The sequence below is a fragment of the Acomys minous genome, assembly GCF_964271855.1.
Source record: "Acomys minous genome assembly, chromosome: 17".
Taxonomy (NCBI): Eukaryota; Metazoa; Chordata; class Mammalia; order Rodentia; family Muridae; genus Acomys; species Acomys minous.
The window spans coordinates 27,645,916-27,668,599 of NC_140500.1; the positions used below are offsets into that span (position 1 = coordinate 27,645,916).

General features: G+C 48.0%; 1 protein-coding gene across 1 annotated transcript; it reads right to left on the reverse strand.

Annotated features, from left to right (window-relative positions):
• Positions 1 to 17,263: 17,263 nt before the first annotated feature.
• On the reverse strand, positions 17,264 to 22,234 carry ZNF239 (zinc finger protein 239). The gene is made up of 2 exons (XM_084765722.1): positions 22,129 to 22,234; positions 17,264 to 20,174 (listed from the first exon to the last, which is right to left on the reverse strand). Exon 2 carries the CDS (start codon positions 19,228 to 19,230, stop codon positions 18,523 to 18,525), a length of 708 nt encoding a protein of 235 aa, XP_084621848.1. The 5' UTR covers positions 19,231 to 20,174; positions 22,129 to 22,234; the 3' UTR covers positions 17,264 to 18,522.
• Between the last annotated feature and the right edge of the window lie 450 nt (positions 22,235 to 22,684).

A 22,684-nucleotide genomic window follows, 5' to 3' on the forward strand; every position in this document is an offset into this window, starting at 1 on the left:
TGTGTAATAATAAACTTTTTTTTTAAGCTCTAGAGGTCTGTAGTTAAACATATTAACAGTGGCTTCACTTCCACTCTTTCTCTGTTTGGAATCTTCCAACAACTGATGATGTGTTATTCCAGCTCTTTCTCCTTCACGCTTTTTCTCAATCTGGTGCCTCCTCAGTGAGCTCATTTGCAGGTCACTTGTGTACCCTGCAGGAATACATTGCGTCTCTTGACTCCCATAGGTCTCCAGTGGCCCTTACCAAACACCCAGTGTCCCTGGCTAAGCAGAATCTGGGGAACAGTGTATTCTTCAGAGAAGTTCTTTTTGGTTTTTCGAGACAGGGTTTCTCTGTGTAGCCTTGGCTGTCCTGGACCCCCTTTGTAGACCAGGCTGGCCTTGAACTCACAGTGATCTCCCTGCCTCTGCCTCTCAAGTGCTGGGATTAAAGGCGTGCGCCACCATGCCTGGGTTCAGAGAAGTTCTTACTGACTCCTGAAGAACTGGGGGAAATGTTACTAAAGACCATGAGCTATGGACTTTCCCCATCCTTATGAACCTGCCCCATCAGTGTATCTGTGCTTCCATGTACAAAGAGCACTCTTAGAAAACCATGAGGGGCCGGGCGGTGGTGACCCACGCCTTTAATCCCAGCACTTGGGAGGCAGAGGCAGGCGGATCACTGTGAGTTCGAGGCCAGCCTGGTTTACAAAGTGAGTCCAGGACAGCCAGGACTACACAGAGAAACCCTGTCTCGAAAAACCAAAAAAAAAAAAAAAAGAAAGAAAGAAAGAAAGAAAACAGTGAGGGGCTGCCGGGCATGGTGCTGCACGGCTTTAATCCCAGCACTCAGGAGGCAGAGGCAGGTGAATGTGTGAGTTCAAGGCCAACTTGGTCTACAAGAGTTCCAGGACAGCCTGGAACTACTGGACTACACAGAGAAACCCTGTTCTTTTTTTTTTTTTTTTAAAGATTTATTTATTTTTTATACACTGTTCTGCCTGCATGAACATCTGCATACCCGAAGAGGACACCAGGTCTCATTATAGCTAGGTGGCTGTGAGCCACCATGTGGTTGCTGGGTATTGAATTCAGGACCTTTGGAAGAGCAGCCAGTGCTCTTTTTGTGTGTATGTTTTTTTGTTTTGTTTTTCTGGACAGGGTTTCTCTGTGTAGCCTGGCTGTCCTGGACTCCCTTTGTAGACCAGGCTGGCCTCAAACTCACAGCAATCCTCCTGCCTCTGCCTCCCAAGTGCTGGGATTACAGGTGTGCGCCACCACGCCCGGTCCCACCAGTGCTCTTAACCCCTGAGCCATCTCTTCTGTCCCAGAAACTGTCTTGAAAAACCAAAAAAGAAAAGGAAGCTGAGAGCCGGGCGTGGTGGCGCATGCTTTTAATCCCAGCACTCGGGAGGCAGAGGCAGGTGGATCACTGTGAGTTCAAGGCCAGCCTGGTCTACAAAGTGAGTCCAGGACAGCCAAGGCTACACAGAGAAACTGTCTCAAAAAACAAACAAACAAACAAACAAAAAAACCCAACCCCCAGCCCCCCCCCCCACACAAAACCAAGAAAAGGAAGCTGAAATCACTGCAGTTATTTAGGAGGCTCACACAGTAGGGCTGCAGGTCAAAGGACAGCCTGGCAAACACTGAAGTCATCTCAAGGGGAAAAAAGAAAAACAGACCAAGAAAACAGGAAGGAGCAAAGCTTAAATCACAGAAACACAAAAGGAAGTAGCTGAGAGTAGTGTAAGGGCAGCTCAGTGACAGCCACTTCCACTTGCAAGCTTTTCCCATCTCCAGGCCAGCAGCTGCACCAGCTTGAATAATGAACAACAGTAAATATAATTTAAAATATATTACTTGTTCCCAGAATATGGGAATGTTTAGATGTTATTGCAAACTAAATGAAGTTTTGTTATATATTTTAATCAGGACTGTGTCCCTGTCCCTTCACTCCCTGGAAACAAGGCAAAGGTCCTTTGCCATCGTTGCACAGTCCCTCCCCAGCCTGGGGGAAGCGGGAGCATAGTGCCGCTTAGCATACAGAGGTTTCAGGAAGGAAGGAGAATGTGAATAGGCATGTTTACACAAATCAGCTCTGTTCCAGCAGTTCTCAACCTGTGGGTCCAGACCCCTTTGGCAGACCTCATTCTCCACTAATATTTACACTACGACTCATAACACTAACAAAATTACAGTTTTGATGTAGCAACAAAAATAATTATGCTTGGGAGTCACCACAACGTGTGAAACGGCATGAGTGGGTCGCAGCAATAGGAGGGTTGAGAACCACTCCTCTGTCTAATCTTGTCAGTAAGAATCTAAAAGTATTCGGAAGTTGTCTTTTTGCCAACTCAAGCTAGAGTCATTTGGGAAGAGGGAATCTCAACTAAGAAAATGTCTTCAGCAGCCTGGCCTATGGGGTATATCCTGATTAATGATTGATACGAGAGGGCCCAGCACACTGCGGGGAGCGGCCACTGCCGGGCTGCTGGTTGTGTAAAGCAAGCCAAGGGAAGCAAGCTGAAAAGCAAGGTCCCACTCTGGCTTCTGCTTCAGTTCCTGCCTGACTTCCCTCAGGGATCAACTATGGTCAGGATGTGTACACCGAATAAACCCTTTCCTCCCCAAGCTGCTTTTGGTCATGTTGGTCTTTTTGTTTTTTGGTTTTTCCGAGACGGTTTCTCTACGCAGCCTTGGCTGACTTGGACTCGCTTTGTAGACCAGGCTGGCCTCGAACTCACAGAGATTCAACTACTTCTGCCTCCTGAGTGCTGGGATTAAAGACATGGGCCACCAGGCCCTGCTTGGTTATGTTGTTTTATCACAGCAATAGAAATAGTAAATAAGATGGGGGGTGGGGTGGCACATGCCTGTAATCACAGCCAGCCTGGTCTACAAAGGTAAGTTGAGGACATCCAAGGCTACACAGAGAAACCCTATCTCAAAAACAAAAAGATAAATAAATAAAAAATAACATAAAATCAAGAAGAAAAAGAACTAGTAAACACATTGTCTATAGAAAATTTAGATTTGCTGGATATAGTGTCCCACATTTTTAACCTCAGCACTCAGAGAGGAAGGCAGGCAATTTTCTGAGTTGAGGTCAGCCTGGTTTATAAAGCAAATTCCGGGACAGCTCAGAGCTTTAAAGATATTCATGCATTCGTTTTTTTATATTTTGGGTTTTTTTTTTTTTCGAGACAGGGGGTCTCTGTGTTACAGCCCTACCTGTCCTGGACTTGCTTTGTAGACCAGGCTAGCCTCAATTTACAGAGACCCACCTGCCTCTGCCTCCCGAGTGCTGGGATTACGGGCGTGCGCCACCATGCCTGGCACATGTGTTCATTCTTAATCTTCTACTGATCTACAAAGCAAGGGCACACAAACACACACACACAACTAAAAGTCAGTTTGGCTTGAAAATGAGATTAAGATTAAAAGAAAAAGAAAAGAAGAGATTAAAATGGGACCAAGTATGCCAGTTTCCCTTCCCTTCTCTCTTTTCCCTACCCTCTCATTCCATCTTTCCCTTTCCTTCCCATTGATGTGGGAGGCAGAGGCAGCTCGATCTCTGTTACAATAAATTTATATCTCTTTGGCCTAAGGACAAGGAGTCTGAAGCGTACTTTAAAACTGTCAGCACTACGTGCTGGGCAGAAACTAACAAATCTACCCGTAAAATAAACAACTACTCAAAACCTCTTAATGTACATACATATACCCCAAGCACTTTCCACTATCGTCCTGCTAGGCAAATTCTCTCTTCCTCCTCCTTTTTTCTCTCCTTTTTTCCACCCGCACACTTTTTTTTCTCTCTCTGGAAGTCCCACCGTCCACGTGTCCTTCTGCCCAGCTGATTGGCTAAACAGCGCTTTATTGACAGTTGTTACAGCCACTCAGCATTCTTCCACAGATCTCTAAGTTTGAGATCAGACTTGTCTACATAGTGAGTTGCAAGATAGCCAGGGCTGCTTAGAAGGAGCCTATTTCAACCAACCAACCAATAAATAAATAAAATAGGGCAAAAAAAGTTGCATACCAGGCATGGTGGCACAGGCCTTTAAACCCAGCACTCTGGGAGGCAGAGGCAGGTCGACTCCGAGTTCCAGGCCAGCCTGGTCTACAGAGTGAGTACAGGACAGCCAAGACTACACAGAGAAACCCTGTCTCCAAAAAAGCCCCCTAGCTCTCCCCCCAAAAAAAAAGAGAAAAGAAAAAAGAAAGTAGAACCCACAAAGTAGCTAAAGCCAGGCTACACTCCCCCTTTTCCATTTTTCCTGCCAAATCAGGCCAGTGTGGAAGACAACATCTGCATGTATTTGTTCCCATTGTAATTTCCCTTTTACGTGGCTGGGGTGTTTCTGGTCAGACAGCTCAGCTTTATTGAAGACAGGGTTTCTCTGTGTCCAGAGCAAGGGCCGCAAAGCCAATGTCACACACGGTCTTCTTAGGATCTTGTTCCACATGTGCTGCTTTGGGAGACTGCAATGTATTCTCCAGCCAATCAGCATTCTTGGGAGCACCCCTGCACTTATGTGGAGGATTCCCCATTCACCAAGGAAGCGGGCCACTCCCTATTACATGAACGAAAGCAGCCACCCGGATCCCTTTCCAGGGACGTCCCACCTTCCGATCAGCACTGGCTTTGTGTTTTACCACCCAGAACAAGGTCCACACATTTACCATCCTATCCCACATCAAGATTGTCTCTCTCGACGCTCCATTCGCAGAGGGACCAGCCGCGGTGTGTGTCTTACCAGCTTTGTAGGGGTCATGCAACTACACTAGCCCATCTTTCCTTCTCTCTCCAGAGGCTGTGTTGGGTGACTTCTTTTGAGGACATGTGAACATCTGTTCGCTCCAGATGACAGACTTAAGAAACAATTATGCCCAAGCCTAGCATGATGAACCAATGAGTGTGCTGGAGTCCCAAGAGCATGGGTGGCCCAAAGGCAGCGCTGTTACCAAAAACTTGAACCGAGTGTGTGACCACACACGAAAGCGGAGTCCCTAAAGCTCCCTGCTCAGCCTGTGGGCTGCCAGCAGCCCCGGAGTCTCTGTCTGCTAATATATTCTTGTGAGAAGGGCCTTATGACTCTTTAACTTTCTGTCTCCTATGTTTCTTGAGCCTAGTAAGTTTTGTTCCAGAGGCTAAGAGCATCTTCCTTCCAGGAGGGAAAGTTTCAGTTTGGAGAAAATAGCTATATAAGACTGTCAAAGACTATAAAAGCAATGAGAAACTCAACGTGACGTCTAAAGTCATTGTTTCTACTGGGACAGTGCCTACCTCAGTGCCATTTGGCAGAAGCCCTGTTTCCATGACTAAAATATGTTTTTTAAAAAATGTATTTATGCCGGGCCTGGTGGCGCACGCCTTTAATCCCAGCACTCGGGAGGCAGAGGCAGGCGGATCGCTGTAAGTTCGAGGCCAGCCTGGTCTACAAAGTGAGTCCAGGACAGCCAAGGCTACAGAGAGACCCTGTCTCAAAAAACCAAAAAAAAAAAAAAAAAAGTATTTATTATGTGTACAGTGCTCTCCCTGCATGCATACCTTCATGCCAGAGGAGGGAATTAGATCCCGTTATAGATGGTTGTGAGCCACCATGTGGTTGCTGGGAATTGAACTAAGGCCTCTGGAAGAGCAGACAGTGCTCTTAACCTCTGAGCCATCTCTCCAGCCCTAAAATCATTTATGTTTTATGTACACCAGTGGTTTCCAGCTGGGTGCGGTGGTGCACACTTGTAATCTCAGCACTCTGGGAGGCAGAGGCAGGTGGATCTCTGTGAGTTCAAGGCCAGCCTGGTCTGCAAAATGAGTCCAGGACAGCCAGGGCTACACAGGGAAACCCTGTCTCAAAACAAAACAAAACTTGGTGTTTTGCTTACATGTATGTCTGTATGAGAGTGTCAGATCCCCCAGAACAGGAGATACAGACAGTTGTGAGCTGCCACATGGTAATGGGAATTGAACCAGTGTCCTCTGGAAGAGCAGCCAGTTCTCTTAACTGCTGAGCCATCTCTCTAGCCCCCCACCACAGTTAAATTCTTGTTTTTGTTTTTGGTTTTTTTCTAAGACAGAATTGCTCTGTGTAGCCCTGGCTGTCCTGGAACGTACTTGGCAGACTCGAAGATTGCCAGAGTGTTGGGATTAAATACATGCACAACCACCGCTCAGCTATGGCTAAGTTCTTGTAACTATGGCTTTTTTTTTTTCTTGCCAAGATGTATACTGGGAAAACATGTTCCTTTTTTTGGTTTTTCGAGACAAGGTTCCTGTATGCAGCCTTGGCTGTTTGAACTCAGAGATCCTTCTGCATTTGCTTTTACGTATGCCTCTGGATACTTTATTTTTTATTTTATTTTATTTTTTCAGTTTTTTGAGACAGGATAGGCTATCCTGGATTCTAAGACCAGTCTGGCCTCGAATCCACCTACCTGTGTTCTAGATTTTTTTTTTTTTCAAGATAGGGTTTCTCTGTATAACAGCTCTGGCTGTCTTGGAACTCCCTCTGTAGTCCAAGCTAGCCTAGAACTCACGGAGATCCACCTGCCTCTGCCACCCAAGTGCTGGGATTAAAGGCATGCGCCACCGCCTGGTATAGGCCTGGTACTTTGGGAGGCCAGAAGAGCACACTAGATCACCTGGAACCAGAGTTACAGACCATTGTGAGGCAACATTTGGGTGCTGGGAATTGAACCTGGGTCCTCTGGAAGAGCAGCCAGTAATCTTAACTGCTCAGCTTTCTCTGCAGCCCTTCATTATTTACTTTTAAAAGGTTGAGGATGTAACTCAACATTAGAGTACCTGCAGGGGCTTGGATTCTATCCCTAGCACTGGGAAACAAAAAAGCAAGCAAACAAAATCCCCAGAAAATAAGATGGGTGTGGTGGCCCGGCAAGAAAAAGTTCTAACCAACTTCAAGTTCTAGGCCAACCTCAGCTACAAACCAAGTTCAACAGAGAATCCTAAGACCCTGTTTTATATATTTATTTCTAAGTGTTATTGTTTGGGTGATGATTGAGGCCAAAGCCTTAAGAATGCTAAGTACATCCTCCACCTTCGAGCCTTTTGCTTACAGAGCCTTATTGGCTAGGATAGGCCATGGTAGCCTCTAGGGATCTTTCTGCCTCCTCCTCTCGATTTCTTCCTACCCTGCCGCTTTGATTCGGTCACAGTGGTGCCCTCCAGGTCCAGCAAAGCCCAGATCCTTGTTACTGTTTCCGGCTGCTTGGGGGCTTGGACTAAGCTGGGGTAGGGCGTGGGGGATCACCAGGGGCTTCCGGGGCTCCGCTCGCGAGGGAATTGAGGTCCAGGCTTCACCGGGAGCCAGTGCTTAGGGGTTTCCACGGTGGCAGTAAACAAGCCTCAGGCTCCTCCTTAGGTGCGCTGAGACCCACAGAGGCCCCGGTGTAACTGGGAGCACAGAGACAAGGAGCCAGAGAATAGGGCAGCTTACCGCGTCGGCTGGGAACTGTGCCCATGGGGTGCTGGAGCGCCGGCGTGGGATTTGTAGTCCCGCCCAGTGCTGGCAAAGGGAGAGGTAATTGGCCCCAGCGAGACGGCGGTGGGTTTGCGCTGGAGAAGGAAGAGGAGGGAAGCCCAGGAGGGGCCTATCCTGAAGAAGCTCCGTCTAGCTAGGTCTTGGATCCTGAGGCGGCCGCACTCATCTCTCAGGGTACCTTCAGGTTCTTTGTGCGTTCGCATGGCTGCCGGGGAGGGTGGCCCCCGGAGGATGTCGGGTGCTCCAGCCCCACCTTACTCCCTTGAGACCAGGTCTCGCTGAAGTTGAATCTTGTAGTTTTGTCGCGGCTGGCCGGCCAGTGACCTCCTGGGATCTGTTTGTCCCCAAAGCTGAGGTTCCAACCATGCACAGCTTTTAAATGGGTGCTCGGGATTGGAACTTAGGTTCTCTGCTTGCAGAGCATGCGATCTTTCTAGTGAGCCATCCTAACCCGAAGGGTTTTTGTGGTGGTGGTTGTTTTGGGCGGTGGTCTGTTTGTTTTAGTTTAGACAACACATTCACTTACTCAGAAACAGAAGATTTCTGAGGCATTTAAAACTTGTCATCTTGGCAGGGCATGGTGGCCCATATCTTTAGTTTTCCGAACTCCAGCTCCAGAGAATCTGAAACCTCTTTCTGGCCACCTGGGGCACAAACACCAACTCATAAAAAACAAACAAAAATCCCAAGGCTGAGCTCTGCGTCTATCAATCAAGATCAGAAGCAGGCAGATCTCTCTGAGTTCCAGGACAGCAAGGGCTATTATACAGAGAAAGCCTATCCCAAAAAACCTTAAACAAACAAACAAACAAAAATCCCCCGGCTGGAGGGAGGATGGCTCAGCTGCTAAAGGCACTTGTGGCCAAGACTGGGCATCTATCTTGAGCCTCCGAACCAACACAGGAGATTCCTGTGAATCTCCAACCACCTTAGGTGCTCTAGACCACGTGTCCCTGCCCCCACCCAAAACTATTAAAATATTTTTAAATATTAAAAGAAGATATGGCAAAATAAGAAATAGGAAAAACCCCAAAGTTATTACTCACTTTGCTCTGCCCTTCTCCAATCATCGACTCCTAAGCCCTTGTCTGGTTTTAATGTCCATTGGGGGCCTGGGGAGGTGGCTCAGCGCTGGAGAGCTTGCGCTGCTCCTCCAGGGGACCAGAGTTCAAGTCCCAGAAATATGTCAGGAGTCTCTAGTTCTAGGCCGGAACCACTGCACATAGTTACACACATAACCTTTTGTTTTGTTTTGTTTTTGGTTTTTCGAGACAGGGTCTCTCTGTGTAGCCTTGGCTGTCCTGGACTCACTTTGTAGACCAGGCTGGCCTCAAACTCACAGTGATCCACCTGCCTCTGCCTCCCGACTGCTGGGACTAAAGGCGTGTGCCACCACGCCCGGCTACATAATCTTGAAAAAATTTGTAACTCCTTTGGATATGCTTTATTTAATACTGTATTTTTGAGACAAGATCTTCCAATGCAGCCATGACTTGCCTGGAAGGTGAGTGTACTTACTTACCTCTTGTCACCGTCTCCTGAGTGACAGGATTTCAGGCATGCCATAGTATGCCTGGCCTGCTAAGTTTGTTGCAGACAGTATCTTGGGCTCATTAATTTCCTTGGCCTCCTGGTCTTTTTGTTTGTTTGTTTTGTTTTTTATGGTTTTTTGAGACAGGGTTTCTCTGTGTAGCCTTGGCTGTCCTGGACTCACTTTGTAGACCAGGCTGGCCTTGAATTCACAGTGACCCACCTGCCTATGCCTCCCGAGTGCTGGGAATAAAGGCGTGCGCCACCACGCCCAGTTTAGCCTCCTGGTCTTTTCTGTGGTGTGCATGCAGTGTGGCATAAAACGAGCTGGTTGGGAGGCTCTTCCGTGCGTCTCCCTGATGTTGCCTCATCAAGCTGGATAACTCCCAGGAGGCCTTTCTCCGCCTGCCTTCTGCAGTGTGCGCTGAACTGATAACACTAAGAGGCAGTGAAGGATGCTGGCATGCAAGGACAGTGGAGGCCGTGGAGCCGTGGAGCCGTGGAGCCGCGGAGCCCGTGGAGCTGTGGAGGCCGTGGAGCCATGGTGGCTTGACACCTGAAAGAGTAGAGGCTTGAGAGCTAAGGAGAGCGAGTGTCCCTGCTTCACAGCTGAAGAGGACCGACCGGGCAGCCCCAGAGGCCACCCCAGCAACTCATGCCTGGTCTTTCGTGCCTAGTTGGGGCTACTACAAAGCTCAGCTTGTTGAGCCTTGTACCTCAGCTCCTAAAGTGAAGCGTGGGCAGCCATTGCTTCTAACTAAAGAGGCCCCAGTGCTCCTGCCAGGCATCTGGTGTCTGCTGCTAGGCTCTCAAGTAACCCAGCTTGTCACCAGTGCCCAGTTTCCAAGCCCGGGCAATGGCATCTAAGCTCAGAGAGTAAGCAATTGCCATTTAATTGTTAAAGAAGCTGAGGGGGCCTGAGAGACTCCCATAGCAGTGTCCATGGTGCATAGGTGATGCTGAACGCCCCACCCCCAGGCCCATTGGGTCCTGAGTGGTATCGGACCCCGAAGGCTTACATCCTGGCAGAGATAGGTCTCTTGAGTTGTCACCACTGAGTTATAGAAAGAGTCAAGCACAAGGTGTTTGACAAGTAAAGAATAGTTAACAGTTCCAGCGTGGCTGGGCAGGAAGAGAAAAAGGAAACAGATGGCAAGAAAACAGAGAGATGATTAAAAAAAAAAACCAACTAAGTGGTCAAGTGAGAACGTGCAGGGCCTGGTCCCAACAAGCAAGAGCTCCAGAGAGCTTACATTTCTTCAGGTCCAAGGATCTCTGACCTCAGGCTGTAATGCTGATGGCTGGCAAGGGTCAAGGGACCTAGTAAGGAAAGTCTGCCCAGCGATGGTAACATTAGAAGGCACAACTGCGGTTGCCTCTGCCTGCTGTTCCTGTCTGCAGTGGCAGACACTTAGGGGAGCGAAAGCTGCTGCAGGCTTGAATTTACAGAGCCCTTACCAGCTTCTCACCTACCACTTCTGCTCAGGTGGAGCAGACAGCACACACGGAATTCCAGAGTTTAAAAGGCTGAGGCAGCCGAGTGGTGGCTCATGCCTTTAATCCCAGCACTCCGAAGGCAGAGGCAGGTGGATCTCTGACTTCGAGGTCAGTCTGGTCTACAAAGTGAGTTCCAGGACAGCCAGGACTACACAGTCAGACTCGCTGTCTCAAAGCAACAAATAAATGAAGGTAAAATAAAAGACTGAGGCAGGAGGACTTCAAATCTGAGAGCGGACTAGAACCTACCTCCACTCCAACCAAATTCAATGAAGGCTAAACTTCCAGTTAAGACTAATTGGAGTGGCTGGGCGGTAGTGGTGGACACCTTTAATCCCAGCACTTGGGAGGCAGAGGCAGGCCGATTTCTATGAGTTCAAGGCCAGCCTGGTCTGCAAAGTGAGTTCAGGACAGCCAGGGTTACATAGAGACAGATTTTTTTTTTTTTTTTGAGACAGGGTCTCTCTGTGTTAGCCTTGGCTGTTCTGGACTTGCTTTGTAGACCAGGCTGTAAATTTCATGTGTATAAGTGTTTGCCTGCATTTATGTTTGTGTACCTTGTGTGTGTCTGGTACCAGGAGAGGTTGCTGGAGGGCGTCATATCGCCTGGATCTGGAGTTACAGATGATTGTGAGCCGCTATGTGGGTTCTGGAAACCAAACTCAGGTCCTCTGCAAGGACAGCAAATGCTCTTAACTTTAACTGCTGCGCCATCTCCCCAGCCCTCTTCCTCCATCTGAGTGTGAGGGTGCCATGGGCTCTTCAGGTCTGTGTGGAGACAGAAGAGGGTGTTCTCTATCCCTCTCTACTGTTCTTTGCATCAGGGTCTTTATCAGAACCTGGGGCTCACTCTTGTTTTGTTTTGTTTTTTTTCCCTAAGCCAATAACCTCCTATCTTTGCTCCACTGGGAGCCGGAGTTACAGGCATGTTCAGGGCACCCAGCTTGTTACATGAGTCTTGGGAACTGAACCTGGGATCTGGTCTTAGCCACCAAGTCATCTCTCCAGCCCCTAGTAAGTTTTGTTTTGTTTGAGATGAAGTTTTGCTTGTTGCTCAGGCTGTCCCAGAACGTATTATGCCGGCCTCTTGCTGGGATTACAGGGGAGTCCTACCACATTAATTTGATACTTTTATTGGATGCTAGGTTTTTAAAAAATTCCTATAAATATTTAGCCTTATTTGGGGGATATAATTAAGTTCCTTGAAAGCAGCATGGGTTTTTTGTTTGTTTGTTTGTTTGTTTTTTCTCTTCGTTTTTTTTGAGACAGGATTTCTCTGTGTAGCCCTGGCTGACATGGACTCACTTTGTAGACCAGGCTGGCCTTGAACTCACAGCGATCCTCTGGAGTGCTGGGATTAAAGGTGTGCACCACCATGACTGGCTGATTTTCATACATGTATGTACTGATCAGTAAGTTGTCTGCTGCAACCTAAGGGGGAGGGGGCTGTAGCTCAAAAGTAGGGTACATGGTTTTGGGGGCTTTTTGTTTGTATGTGTTTTTGTTGTTGTTGTTGTCATTTTGTTTTCAAGACAGGGTTTCTCCATGTAGCTCTGGATGTCCTGGAACTCACTCTGTAGACCAGGCTGGCTTAGAACTTAGACATCCACCTGCCTCTGCCTTCTAAGTGCTGGGATTAAAAGCTTATGCCACGGAGCCCCATAGTATTTTAGTTTTGTACTATTTTTTCTTAAATGCTTTCAAGTCACGGGTTGGCCCTGAGCTCACTTTGTAGCTGTCATGACCCTGAGCTCCAGAACTACCTACTTCTACCTCCCAAGTACTGTGACTGCAGTCCTACACCACCACACGCACTACTAAAGCAAACCGTAGGATGCTTGAGCATTGCAGATCTGTGGAATCCTCTGAGGGCAACTTCCTCCTAGTCCAGTGTATGAGCTTTAAGGTCTGTAATTTGTGTCCTCCCTTCAGGGAACTGGCCAGGCTGCAGCTCCCAGCGGCTTAGTGAACGTAGTCCAATCGCTTCTCGAGCAGTGAGTCATGACATTTGCTCAGTTCATCTTTGTCCTGCTTGCCTGCAAGGGATGGCCTGGTGTCTGGATATAAGAAACACATTTTATTCATAGTTTTCCCATTTAAAAAATTCATTTTGGGGTTGGGGATTTAGCTCAGTGGTAGAGCGCTTTCTAGGCAAGCGCAAGGCCCTGGGTTCGGTCCTCAGCTCTGGGAAAAAAAATCATTTCAACCAGGTGGTGGCGGCACACGCCTTTAATCCTAGCACTTGGGAGGCAGAGGCTGGCGGATCACTTTGAGTTCGATGTCTCAAAAAAAAAAAAAAAGAAAAGAAAAGAAAAGAAAAAAAGCCAGGCGTGGTGGCCCACACCTTTAATCCCAGCACTTAGAGGCAGAGGCAGGGCAGATCTCTGTGAGTTTAAGGACAGCCTGGTCTACAAAGGGAATCCAGGACAGCCAAAGCTACACAGAGAAACCCTGTCTCGAAAAAAACAAAAAAACAAAACAAAACAAAACAAAAAAAAGAAAAACCAAAACAAAATAGAAAACTCAAACAAATATGCTACAAATAGTAGCACTAATCTATGGGCATAAACACAAGTATTTAGAAGGGAATTTGATGGCACATTAGGACCAAGTTAGTAACACAACAGCAGTAACATCCCCTGGACTCTATGCAGACCAGGCTGGCCTCAAACACCACCGTCCCTCCTGTGCCGCCTCCAGTCAGTGCTGGGATTAAAGGTGTGTGCTACCATGCCCAGCCATCTTAAGGTTTCTTAGTATAATAAATCAATTTGCACCTGGATGATAAACTATGAATAACCTGGAACTGTGAGCACAAACAAACAAAAAAACTCCCAAACCTTCCTTATGTTGCTTTTGTTAGAACACTTTTAAAGTTTAAAAAAAAATTTTTTTTAATTTATTGTATGAGTGCTTTACCTGCAGAAGAGGGCATCAGACCTCATTATAGATGGTTGTGAGCCACCGTATGGTTGCTGGGAATTGAACTCAGGACCTCTGAAGAGCAGGTGACTTAAGGTGACTCTTAACCACTGAGCCATCTCTCTAGCCCTTGTCAGAGTATTTTATCCTAACAAAAGGAAGAAACTAATTCAGTAGTTATTCAGCATAAAGCAAATTGCTTGCATAATGTATGCACAACAAATCACTTTTATTATTTAGAGTAAATTTTGTATCAGTTTAGGGTACACCTATACAATATAAGTTCCCTAAGGCCAGTCAAGGGTTCCCCTTGCAAGTAGGCTTTTCTAAGCAGTACCTCAGGCCTGCGTGCGAGCCCGCTCCCCCCCTCTCTTGTGTGTGTGTGCATGTGCGTGTGCGTGTGCGTGTGTGTGTATGTGTGTGTATAGGACACTCTCCACTATTGATACCTGGATTTCAGGTGTATATCATAACTCCAAGCTTATGGATGGCACTTTAAAGTGACAGGAGGGACACTGCTAAAAGGCCCACGGTAGAAGTCACATACAGGCACTGGCCCCACCAGTCCACAAGTGTATGTGTGTAGGGGGGTAGGTGGGTCAAGGTCTGATCCAGTCAGCCACTAATGTGACCATATATGGCCTAATGGATTGGGTGACTGGCCACTCAGTTCCAGCCTATCAGCTTATGCCCCCTGTGATTGCTCCTTAGTGCACCCAAAGTAGAAGACAGCACACCCTCTTAGATGTCCCCAGTTCGCTATAAGAAGGCTTTTGTTCCTTTGACTAGGGTTGCTGTCATCATTTTTTATTTATTTATTTTTGGGTTGCTGTCATTTTGTTTTGTTGGCTGACCCGTTGTTGTTGTTTTTGTTTGGTTTGTTTGATTTTTTTGAGACGGGGTTTCTCTGTGTAGCCTTGGCTGTCCTGGACTCTCTGATTTCAAGGCCAGCCTGGTCTACAAAGTGAGTTCCAGGATAGCCAGGGTTACACAGAGAAACCCTTTCTCAAAAACCAAACGAAAAAACAATAGTCCTGTCCTATCTGGGAGTCTAAACTGTAGTCAAACAATGTGAATATTTAAAAGTATGTTACTCCCTAAATTCCAAATATTCAGTTTACTAATATTTTTGGCTTTGCCTTTTATTTTTGTTTGGTTTTTGGTTCCTGGAGACAGGGCTTTTGTGTAGCCTTGGCTGTCCTGGCCTCTCTTTGTAGACCAGGCTGGCCTCAAACTCAGAGGTCTGCTTGCCTTTGCCTCCCAAATGCTGGGATTAAAGCCATGAGCTACTATGCCTGGCTTGTGCTGCTATTTTACTCAGTTATTTTCCCTGAATTCTAATATTTAATAATTTTTAAGCGAATCTAGAATCTGACTTGCACATACTTGGCAAGCAGTCTTACCATTGAACTCTCCTCCAAGCCCAAGCCAGGGAAAATTTTAGTATTGTTTTTTGAAAACTCATGCACTTTATTTATTTATTTTCTCTTTGCATTCTGAACGGTGGTATTATTTTCTAACAAGACAGAGCATGCGCCCATCTGTCGGGACAGAAACTGCATACTCTGTTCAGCCTACACTTCCGGATCTGACCCCAACGGTTAAAGCAGACGTAGAAAGAGCGACAACACTGACAAAATGACTCATCCTTCCTTCCAGCGTCCAACCAGGGAAAAGGAGAGAGGTCTGACGCGCATGCGCCTCCTAAAGTTTGTATAGTTCGGTTCCTAAGTCGCCTTAGGAGTTGAGGCTGAGTCATTTTCTCCGTGCTTTCATTTTGAGGTGCTGGGAAGGGAAGCCAGTGTCTCCCGGGTGCTAGGCGAGTACTCCAGCCACTTTCTCTCGTTTGCATTTTAATCTAGACTTTCTGTTGGGCGTTTTATCATCACTGCTACTTCCACCTAGATCTCCAACGCCACGTAGATATGGGCTCCGGTAAGAACCCGGCTGTCACTATGCTTTTCCCCCCGCGGGGTCGCAAGCGTCCCCCCGGACTCTGGCGCGCGGCCGTTTCTGCGCACGCGCAGCACTGTAAACTTCGCGGAAGGGCACAGCTCGCCCCCTGGCGTGCGGCGTGGAGACTGCAAGCCCTTGCTCGTGCGCACGCGCAGTGCAAGTCTCGCCGGCGCGCGGGAGCGCAATTTGGCGCCTTAGTGAGAGCGCGCCGGGCGAGCTGCGCCACGAACAGCCAGGGCCCTGTGCGTAAGGCGCACGCGCCTCCGGGGGTTTCGGGAGGCGGCGCAGGGACGGAACGGTACGGGCCACGGCACTTGCTTCCGTCATGTTGACTCCTCTACCTTCAAGCGCTTGTACTTTTGGGTTTGTGGTGTGTCTGGGCCTTTGCGTCATACTTGATAATGGAGGGCGCTAGGCCTAGTGCGAGCTACGCCGCCCGGTGGATAGAACCGGATGCCGGAAGTTCGTAGAGCTGGCGCCCGGAAGTGAGCCAGTCAAGTTACTATACACCACACCGGTAAACTGGATCCTAGTTCCCGGGCCCGTCAGAGGAGGTGTATGGAAGTGTAAACGTGAGACCACCAGGCTTGCGGTGACAACCCGTGCCCCTTCACACTGGGCCCCTTTTCCTCTCTAAGTTGTTGGTGCAAACATAACTTCAAAGAGAGAATTTATCCTGGAGGTATATTTGAGTGACTGGCCTGGGATGACAGATTTAGGTCACCCCAAATTCCACGTTAAATGTAATAATTTGATGAAGTGTTTTAACAAACTTATAAATCAAGAAGGTCACTTTTCAAGTGATTTGAAGCTAAATAATCTACTCCACATGCACGCAGCTATTAACACGGTAGTAACTGACATAGTAACCCTTCCTCGTTTGCGTTGGCGGAAGCATTTACCTGTTCTCTCTGGCCCTAGAGCTTTCTCTTCAGTGCATGCCGGAGGTCTGAAATTGGTCCTCACCTGGCGTGACAAGCACGTTACCTGTTGAACCGGCTCTTATATACATTAAAAATTATTACTCGTGATTATTTAGTCTTTGTGCTATTTCAATGAAGAGAATACCTTTTGATGAACCGGCTTGCCTCCATCTTAGGTTTTAAGGCCATCGCATAGTAAACACAAATTAGGTTCATCCCTGTTATGATTAAACCTTTGGTTTTTTTGTTTGTTTTGTTTTTGTTTTTTGAGACAGGGTTTTGAGACAGTGTAGCCCTGGTTGTCCTAGACTCATTTTGTAGACCAGGCTGGCCTCGAACTCAGAGATCTGCCTACCTTTGCCTCTGGAGTGCTGGGATTACAGGCATGTGCCACTGCCGGTGCCCGCCTACACAAATTATTTTTTATTTGTGTATTACTAGTATGTAGAAATTTATGTTGTTGGGCCATGAAATGAGTGATGGCGCATGCCTTTAATCCCAGCACTTGGGAGGCAGAGGCAGGTGGATCTCTGTGAGTTCCAGGCCAGCCTGGTCTACAAAGCGAGTCCAGGACATTTTGCCAACCTCCTGGAACTGGGGTTAGGATAGTTGTAAGCCACCATGTGGGTACTGGGAACCCGATAATCTGCATTCTCTGCCAAAATAAGTGTTAATTACTAAACCATTTTAGCCAGGTGTGGTGGCGCACGCCTTTAATCCGAGCACTTGGGAGGCAGAGGCAGGTGGATCTCTGAGTTTGAGGCCAGCCTGGTCTACAAAGAGAGTCTAGACCAACCAAGGCTATGCAGAGAAATCCTATCTCGAAAAAACAAAACAAAAAACCTACAAACCCATCTTACCAGCTCCTAGATTTTGTTTCTGAGGTAGGATGCTGCTATGTGTATTTGAGAGGGTTCAGTAAAGAACTACCAACAAAACTACTCCATTAGGGTAAGGTTTTATTGTAGACAAGAGAGACAATAGCCAGAGGCATCTGGAAGAGTCTAGAGCTGAGAGAAAAGCAAGCAGACTGGACATGGCAGGGCTAGGAAGCGGGGGAGAACAGTGGAAACAGACTCAGGTGGACAGATTATGCAGATTTTAAGAGGATGCGTAGCTGGGAAGTGGCTCCTTTTGGGGATAGAGAACCCTTTCACAAGCTCCTGATGAATGCCGGCCTTTTTGTTTTGTTTGCTTATTTTTGTTTTTGTTTTTTTCCAAACAAAGTTTCTCAGTGTAGCCTTGGCTGTCCTGGACTCTGTAGAGCAGGCTGAGATCCTCCTATCTTTGCTTTCCAAGTGCTGGGAGTAAAGGCTATGCCATCATCCTGGGCTTAATTTATTTCCTTTTTTATTTATTTGTTTGTTTGTTTTAATTTCTCCCTCCTCCCCCCTCTCTGCTGTCAGAGGAAACCTTGCGGAGAGGGTTCCTTCATCCCACCATTCAGGTCCTGGAGCTCGGACTCAGGCCGTCAGTTTGGTGGCAGCACCCTTACCTGCTCTGCTCTCCCGTCCCTACTCCTTAATTTCTCATAAAAACACACCAGGAAAGTTATCTGGGAGCTAGATTTTCTTGGTAATTTATTATCAGTTTTGAAACAGCACTTATCTCACCAACTTGAAACAGAACCCACATAAAAATGTTGGATGTGGTGGCAGACACCCGTCATCCTAGCTGTGGTGAGCTGGGAAGTGGAGATAGCTCCTCAGAACTCAATCCTAGTTTAATTGGTGACATTGCAAACCATGAGTGACAGGCCCCCAGCCTCAAACAAAAAGGAGACCTCTGGCCTCCACACACGTGTGCAACACAGGTACCCCTCTCTGCAGGAACACACACACACACACACTCCGACACACACGAAGTATTACACTGGAAACTTAGCTTTGTAATGGAAACTTTGTTTTTGTTTTTTCAAGGCAGGGTCTCTCTGTGTAGCCTTGGCTGTACTGGACTCCCTTTGTAGACCAGGCTGGCCTCGAACTCACAGTGATCCACCTGTTTCTGCCTCCCAGAGCACTGGGATTACAGGCGTGTGCCACTTCACCCTGCTGAAACTTTGTATGTGGCGGTACTAGAGCTGAAATCCAGGGCCTTACACATGCTAGGCAAGCTCTCGCCACTGATACGCACCCTCAGCCATGACAAGTATTTATCTTTACAATAGCAGTATTCTGAACTCCTGAGTGGGCTCATGTAACTTAATGGAGCTCCTTCCTGTGGACCCGCTGGTGGATGTGGAGGTTTGAGCTCTGGCTGAAGCCCCTCCCACACTTGCTGCACTCATAAGGCTTCTCTCCCGTGTGCACTCTCTGGTGGATAAGGAGTTTGGAGCTCTGGCTGAAGCCCCTCCCACACTTGCCACAGTGGTAGGGCTTCTCCCCAGTGTGCACCCGGAGGTGGATCCGGAGGTCCGAGCTCTGGCTGAAGCCCTTCCCACATTCACAGCACTGGTAGGGCTTCTCTCCAGTGTGCGTGCACCGGTGGATGTGGAGGTTGGAGCTCTGGCTGAAGCCCTTCCCACACTCCCCACACCTGTAGGGCCTCTCTCCCGTGTGCACACGTTGGTGGATGTGCAGGTTCGACCGCTGACTGAAGCTCATGCCACACTCCTCACACTCATAGGGCTTCTCTCCAGTGTGCACTCTCTGGTGGATGTGCAGCTTTGAGCTCTGACTGAAGCCCTTCCCACACCTGTCACACTTATAAGGTTTCTCCCCGGTGTGGACTGCCTGATGGACAAGCAGACTTGAGCTCCTGGTGAAGCCCTTGCCACACCTGTCACACTTGTACGGCTTCTCATCCATGGGGCCTGCCTGCTGGGTAAAGAGACTGGAGCTGCAGGGGAAGCCCTTCCCACAGCGCCACGCCCGCAGCCTCTTCCTTTCAGGCGGTCTCTGATGAAGCATTAGTCGTGAGTTCTGAATGAGTCCTCACCACACTGACCGAATGTACAGAGTTTCTCTTGAGGTAAGGATTTTCTTGACGACGGGACCATCTGTGCTGGTGATGGCCACCCGAGCCATCAGTTACAGGAGTCCTCTGTGTGGTCTCTCTGAAGACTCCAAGTGACTAATGGTGACTCCCAGCTACAAATGTCTTTACTGTTACACTCAAAGGGGACTGAAGAGTCTTTGAACTGGGCATTTTGGCACGTTGCCCCACCAGGGGGCGCTGCAGTTACTGGCTCAGCTTCATCAGGAGTGAGCTTAACTTGAGGATTGTCTGCGCATTGCTCTATGGGATGCCACGCCTCCCTCCTTCCTTTTCCCTTAGTTCTTTCTTCAGTTACAAAGAGACCTTTTCCCCTCCTGAGGCTCCTTACACAGCTTCTCAGAGGGGTCCTGCCTGGTCATCTGGCTTGGCATCTCAAAGAATAAATATTTTTTTCACTTTCAATGTTTCTGAAATAACTTTAGAGTCACCATAATTTGTGGTTTTTGGAAAAATGGCAAGATGCTTCTCACTTTTGAAGGAATCTATTTCACCATCTCTGTGCACTTCTTGAAGATTCACAGTATAAACTCAACTTCCAGAGACTGACTGCCATTTCTTCCAAAATTAGGAAACCCGCTGTGGTAAACCCTGAAGTCTCTCTCTCATTCTCTCTTTTTTTGATGTTTTTATTTCATGTGTGTAAGTGTAAGTATTTCATGTCTGTGCACCACAGGCGAGAAGAGATCCTTGAATCCCCCCGAGCTGGAGTTATGGCTGGCTGTGAGGCACCGTGTGGGTGCTGGGAACTGACCTTGCAAGAGCCATGGGTGCTCTAAGCCTCTGAGTCACCTCTCCAGCTTCTTAAAGGCCTTTCTCTTGAAGATTCGCCATAGAATTTGTATTAGACTTGACTCTCCTAGGAAACACAATTTAGTGATAAGAACAAAGGATACCACCTAAGGCCTCGATACTTGGTAACTCAAAATGCAGTCCAATTATTATTATTTTTTTTTCACTTAGCTTCCTGAGTCTCCTCTGCAGGGTGTTCCTTTCCTACACCTCACCCCCGGCTCCTGATCACTCAGGTCTCAGCCAGGCTGCTGGCCCCCAGAAGAAGTACTCTCGCACCATGTGATCCAGGGCACACTGTCACTAGCCTGGTTTTAATTTCTCCATGCTCTTTATATGACTTTGCTCATTTTCTTGGGTCCATGCCACTCCCACTGAAGTTCCTCGCCACAGAAAGCTGACATGCATTCCCCAGGGCCTTGAGCAGGGCCCGCACACTAAAGGAGTGCAGCGATGTTTTCATCCTCTCCAGGAGGCTGTCTGGTGGGGCAGTATGTCTCAGACTTCCTGTGGCGAGGCATTGCTTTGCTGTTGAATAAATGTTCACTCTGAATCTAGTGCACACGACTTCATGGTTTCTGGGCTGACACTAGTCAACACGCCCACTTTATAAGTACTGTGATGGAATTATGGTAAGAATGATAGAAGCGGTGGCGCACGCCCGTCATCCCAGCACTCTGGAGGCAGAGGCAGGCGGATCGCTGTGAGTTCGAGGCCAGCCTGGTCTACAAAGTGAGTCCAGGACAGCCAAGGCTACACAGAGAAACTCTCTCAAAAAGCAAACAAACAGGGAAAAATAAAAATAAATTTAAAAAAAAAAAAAGGAAAGAAAGCATTTAGGTCAGTGGGGGTGTTTCAGGTCTTTCCCACACGAGGTGAACAAAACTGTGTCATAGGTCCAAAAGGGTCAAGCGATGTTAGATTAAAATGACTGACCTGTGAGCAGAAATCAATCTTCGCCCCTTACAAACTCGTTACCCAAGATATACTATTCTTAGCAATTTAGCAATGGAGAGGTAACACGTATGAGGGAAATGCCTGACGGGGCAAATAGGCTGTATAGAGTCTTCCAGTAGAAGGGCGTGGTTAGATGTCTTGAGACGTACTCCACATGGTGGCCAGACAGTGTGGTGAGAGCTAAAGTGGCACTTCACAGTCCGCACACACCTACGCTGAACCTGTTGATCCCATTGCTACTTATATTTTAATCCCCAGTGCTCTTGTTCCCCTCTGTATAAAATACCCAGTTTCACAATGGCGCTTGGCAATAAAGAGAAATACCATGAGGTATACGATCTGACTCTAGGCAAGGGCTTCATGCTGATGTCCTATTTTATTCTAAGAAAAGCTGTATTTAGCTAGCTCAGAGGTGAGGCGCTTTTGGTGAAGGGCCCTCCGAATCACCTTGAGCTTGGTCATATACTCAGCAAAGGGCAGATTATTCCAAAGATAGTTCTCCGGGTCCTGCCCACCTCCTGACACTTCCCGGTTTCTGTTCTGAAGTTCTGGAGGCGTTCTCAGGTTCTGTGCAACTTCTCTCCGCGTGTATTCCAGCTACAAACACCCCTCGCCTGACCTTCGTCTCAAAAATCTAATTGGTTTCTAGGATGCAGGGGACAGTGCTGCGCAGCATAAACTTCAGTACCCCTCGGGATCTCTTAGGGGTCTCTCTCAGGAGCCCCTCATGATCTCCAGATGTCCACCAATATACCATCTTTGGAAAAGGTCAAGTCACTCGACTGGAGCGGAAGCCAACCACTTAGTCCTCAGACCTACCCAGGCCAGAGCTTGGCTGAGAAAGAGGGTGTCTTCAGAGGCGCAGTTTGCTCTGCCTTAGGGGCCTGGCCTCCGTGGGGGTGGCCTTGTCCTGGGGCGTGACTTGGGGGTAACGCGGCTGCTCGCACGTGGGGCTACTGCCGCTTGGCGCCTTCCTAGCCTCTGAGCCTGGCTCCGAGTGGCAACGCCCCTCATTTGGAACAATATACCGCAACTGGCCCCTGAGGCAGCCTAGCCTTGCTCACCTCTTGCGTAGGTAGGACCCACACCTGGTAACGCAGGACTCCTGGGCATCATCGAGGACTCGAACTACAAGTCCCGGCAGGCCGCGGGCGGAGCGCTACTTCCGAGCCCACTTCCGGCGACGGAAGGCCCCCAGTTTGTGGAGGCGGGCCCTGGGTAGTTCAAGTTGTTTTTCACTTTTTCTGTTGAAGACGCGTTCCAGTTTCATAATGTTTTCCAAGGTGCTTTTCACTTGTTAAATAATGCTGAAGTGGAAATAACCAATATAATATTACCTTCAACCTTAAAAATATTCTGAAGTTGTTACTATTTAAGTGAGCAGTGTGGTGTAACCTCAGCGTCTTCAGTTTCATCTCCGTAGGAGGGAGGGAGGCGGAGAAGGAAGGAGAGAGAGGAGTAGAGGAATTGATCGCTGGATTTTGTTTTGTTTGTCTTTCCAGACAGCATTTCTCTGTATAATAGCCTGAGCTCTGCTGGAACGCTCTTTGTAGACCAGGCTGGCCTCGCACTCAGAGAGACCCACCTGCCCCTGCCTCCTGAGTGCTGGAATTAAAGGCG